Genomic DNA, 4381 nt, shown 5'->3' on the forward strand with positions numbered 1-4381 from the left:
TCTTGTCGTGGCTTTTTATATTATATTTTGAAAAAAACACAGAATCACGCTCCAAACTAACCGTACGGTTTTTGTGTCAAACTTTGTGGTTGAAAGGGTCGGAGCCGATGGCTAACTTGAGATAAAAAACAGGAAATTGTCTGAGCACGTTGATCTGAGAGCCGCCGTGTCTTGTTACAGAGACAGCGGCGGGACACGATGTATGAATGTTACAGATTTAGTCAAGAAATGTGAACCTGAAGCAACAACAATAAACAGGTTTTCTATCTAGTTACAAGAGTCACCGTAAATATATTAATTGTAACTGTGGTTTATAACATTAACAGTGATGATATGACTGTTCTATAACAACTGTATGTAGGACGAAGAGGCACCGAACAAATACCACGCCCTTGCCTACGTGAACCGGACCATAACACCATCAGACGATTCATTTTCTTTAGCTTCAGGCCCTCGACGCCCTCGAAGTATTGATGGCAGAATAGGTGCTGAAGTCAGAACTCTGGGTTTTCTTCTTCTTTGGTCTGTTTGATGTCTGACGGATCTCCAGCGCAGCGTAACACACATCTTCATCCTAAGATTTGACATTTGTTGTTTACAGTCATGATCATGAAGTGATTCAATGACATGATTCATGATATTCTACTGTTACACTCACCTGATTCAGTCCTCTGGTTTCAGGCTGTCGCTGATCAACTTGAGTTTCTTTAGCTGCAGAGAGAAAAACAGCATCATGATCAAATAATAAATTAGACGATGACGCTTCCAGAAATCCAGGTTTATTGTGATTTAAATGAGTTTCATGGATTTGTTATAAAGGATATTTCTGACATTAACACATGAAGCTTAAAAAGTGAGATATGTGATAGTTACCTTTTTTGTTACAGAGGCAATAAACCACAAGAGAGGAGAGGAGAGAGGAGAGAACAGCAAACGATGGACACAGAGAGAACAGCAGCATCCAGCACATATCACAGTCTCCTGGAGGATCTTGATCACAGTGATGAGTCTCACTAGAGTCTGGATCAAAAATAAAGTTTTGTTGATGGACATTTCCCAATTTTGATACCAGTACAGAAACATCCGCTCTCATTCATGCAATGTCTGTGGTTCATTAGATTTGCAGTGTGCAACCTTTAAAGCAACATCGTGTAGAAACACTTCTCCGGTGCTCTCAGTTCACAGTCCGGGCAACCCGGCTAACAAACAGTCATACATTAGTGTGAGGGAATTTCCTTATCTAGCATGCAAAGCTACACAATGTTGCTTTAACTGTATTTGTGCCTGTTCTCTCTTCATGAAATACATTTATGACTTAAGAGGAATGAGGTCACAGATTTGCCGACATTCGCTCAAAGATAATTCAGATCACAATACTCACTGATTTTGATCCTTGTTGTGACGTTGCCATATCTGAACTCAACTCTGCGAGTAATTTTATCCTTCCCGTTATCGTACACCTTGTTCTGTTCAGTTCCACAGTAGTAGAGCCCCTCATCCAAATCAGTGACGTTCATGATCATCAGGTCATAGGAGTTAGAGGAATCATTAACGACGAAGTGGAAACGAGGAATGGGATTTAGAGTGTATACATTTTCATTTTGTTTTTTAAGGTATCTTAGGACAAGAGAAGGTTGGTTCTCATGAGAGCAGTTCCTGAACCACACGATGTAAACTCCACTTGATTTTTTGCAGTCACAGTAGAGAGTGACGTTGTCTCCTGGTCTGGCTGTCACCTCCAACTCTGATCCAGAAATCTGACCATGACTGTAAGAAACAACTCCTGGAATACAAACACAATCATAAAAGCTGTTTGAAATGAGCTCAGTGTTTTCACATTAAAGCAGATGCAGATTCTACTCAACACAACAACAACAACAATGAGAAAATATTATTCTCAAAATTAAACTCAACAATTGTGATTAAATCATTCAAATGTTCTTACCTAAGAGAGCGAGCAGGACAATGTGCAGCACGTCCATGTGTGACGACGGCCGAGAGTTCAAAGACAGCATAACACGTCTCACAGTATCACGAAGGGCAGACGTTTCCATTAAAGGAAGTACAGGCTGTGATTGGCCAGTCAAGTGGAAATTTTTTTTGTGGGTGTTTTCTGTTCATGTGATGCTTTATGAAGTTTCCTCTGTGAACTCTTGACAACACATACACTTAGCATCCTGTTGCTCACACGTAGGTGCATCATCCTGGGTTTAATACAGGACACTGAAATAAACATTGGAAACTAAACTGCATTCATATTTATAATACCCATCCGTCACTCCTCCACCACCTGCAGAGCTAAGCACAAGGTAAAGGTCCTCTGCAAGCCGGGTGGCAGGTAAAGGTGGGGACCAAGGCATGCTGATTTCTTGCATGGCAGACTGGTCGTATAGGGACATTGAATTTCACCACCCAGGTGGGGAAGGAACTGGAGCTGTGGGAGGTGGAGTGAAACCAACCAGATATAGTTGAGCTTACCTTTGCACAGGATGGACTCCTTTTTCCAGAGTTTCTCAGGGTGAAAGGCGAACGACCATTGTGTTGGAGTTCTCCCCGGGGAATGAGGGTGCCACCTCATCCATTATGTTCTTATGTTTATTTAAACAATTGTCTCCATGATATTCTTAATCTGCAAGTCAACCCATCAGCCATCGCCATGGAACCAATGTCAGTCGGCCAAACTCAGCTTAGATTTGATCGTTTGTTAGCTCGGTAGCCAAGTGTTGCCAACTCTTTCCCAATGAAAGAAGCTAGCACTAGCTGCAAAAGTTGCTAAAAGTTGCCGGATGACGTCTTGTGCTAATTTGCATATTGATTGTTATGGAATTTTCTGTCCTTAGGTAACACGAGGTCACGTGTGGGCCTTGAGGTCCTCGGCAGTATTAGTTTGGTTGAGAACAGTAGGTGCCAGTCTATCTCAACACTGTTGTGTCCAGGGTCGAAGAGACCTGTTGCTGCCTTCATAGACATAATAGATAGCTGCTGTTGAATCCAATCTGCGTAAACAGACATCTGTGTCTCCAGACTAGAATATGCTGACAATAACACCTCCATGGGTAAAGACATTCTCTTCGACTAATTCTGGGCGTGTAGTATTTGTGGTGTTATCTTTGGGTTTAAAGTCGATCCACTTGAGTTGGGGCAGAATGTGAGACCGACTCAGGCACTTCTGATGAACTTTGAGAGTGTCTCTAATTCTCCTTGGCCAAGAATCAATAAATAATACAGCATAAGACATCAGAGGCTCCTGAACACTTTCTTTCCCTCCTGACCTTTGACCTTTGACTTCAGCAATTTCTCCACAACAGATGACACCATTAACGCTGGTGGTCTGAATATGTTGCTAAAGTTGTCACTGGCTACTTTTTAAGGGTCTGAAAAGTTGCTAAATCTAGCGAGAAAGTCGCCAAGTTGGCCCTGGCCTTGCATCCTTCCTGAAAAGGAAAGCAATCATTAGTTACGCCTTTGCTTCGTGCTGTTAATCAAATCAATCATCGCCGGCTGAAATCAACACCGCTTGTCTTAATACATAAGTTAGTATCATGGATCCCGTTGGCTGGTGAAGTCATTTGGTAAGCTATAACATATCACCTCAGACAGTATTTTGCTCGTGATAATGTCAGCAATAATAACCCCAAATTACATGCTGTTATGGATTTGGGTTTCCAGTGGCTTTAACACCACTGACACTGAGTATTTGTGTGTGTGGACATACCTGGAGCAGCCGGCGATGTTCTGTTGTACTACGATACTAACCACATATAAACTGTTCACTGAGGCACCGAGAGGTTTGGCGTGTCCGAATGAAACTCAATCTTCCCTTGATGATGGTATGTTTGTTTCCATTTCTGCTGTGGTAAGAACACGTTATTTTTGTACTAAATTACAATATAGCACTGTGTTTTTTTTACTTTTCCTGTTTTGCTTCTCATGTTTCCAGGTCAGCCTGCTGCCACAGTTTGACAAACTGTGACACGTTGTAGACCACAGGGACAGATAATCTACGCAGCACATGAGCAAACATTGTTTTATAGCTGAGCAAATATATCAAACAAGGTGATTCATTGTTCATTTGAATGTATTCGTTTCTTCTTCGGAAATCAGTTTGTTCCATTTGAGATCGACAACGACAAACATTTAAACCTCCTTAACTTTGTTGAGTTTCCCTCGCCGTCGTCATCTAATCAGCTGGTCACATCGACCCAGTGTTCACTGTAAATCAGTTACTGTGAAATTAATTAACTGGCAGCTGTTGACAAGTAACTCTGCAGTACATTATTGGTTACTATAATTTTCACAGTAACTCTGGTTGGTTTACAGCTATGGTTTACAGTAATGTACTAGGCACAAACACAGCTGAAATGTCTTCTACTAAATAACA

At 41.6% G+C, this 4381-nt stretch overlaps 1 protein-coding gene across 1 annotated transcript; it reads right to left on the minus strand.

The window, feature by feature from the left end:
- Positions 1–425: 425 nt before the first annotated feature.
- On the minus strand, positions 426–2199 carry LOC109137893 (uncharacterized). The gene is made up of 5 exons (XM_027282426.1): positions 1946–2199; positions 1382–1783; positions 874–1020; positions 659–711; positions 426–574 (listed from the first exon to the last, which is right to left on the minus strand). The coding sequence occupies exons 1-5, from the start codon at positions 2052–2054 to the stop codon at positions 446–448; spliced, it is 840 nt and encodes a 279-aa protein (XP_027138227.1). The 5' UTR covers positions 2055–2199; the 3' UTR covers positions 426–445.
- Positions 2200–4381: the final 2182 nt, after the last annotated feature.

Source organism: Larimichthys crocea, chromosome X (genome assembly GCF_000972845.2).
Source record: "Larimichthys crocea isolate SSNF chromosome X, L_crocea_2.0, whole genome shotgun sequence".
Lineage (NCBI taxonomy): Eukaryota > Metazoa > Chordata > Actinopteri > Sciaenidae > Larimichthys > Larimichthys crocea.

Bases quoted from the DNA above. Each gene is read 5' to 3' on its own strand.
- LOC109137893 (XM_027282426.1), bottom strand. From the start codon at position 2,054: ATGGAAACGTCTGCCCTTCGTGATACTGTGAGACGTGTTATGCTGTCT. The intron at 1,784-1,945 runs GTAAGAACATTT...TTTGTATTCCAG, and splicing joins TGTCCTGCTCGCTCTCTTAG to GAGTTGTTTCTTACAGTCAT. The intron at 712-873 runs GTAACTATCACA...TTCTCTCTGCAG, and splicing joins TTGCCTCTGTAACAAAAAAG to CTAAAGAAACTCAAGTTGAT.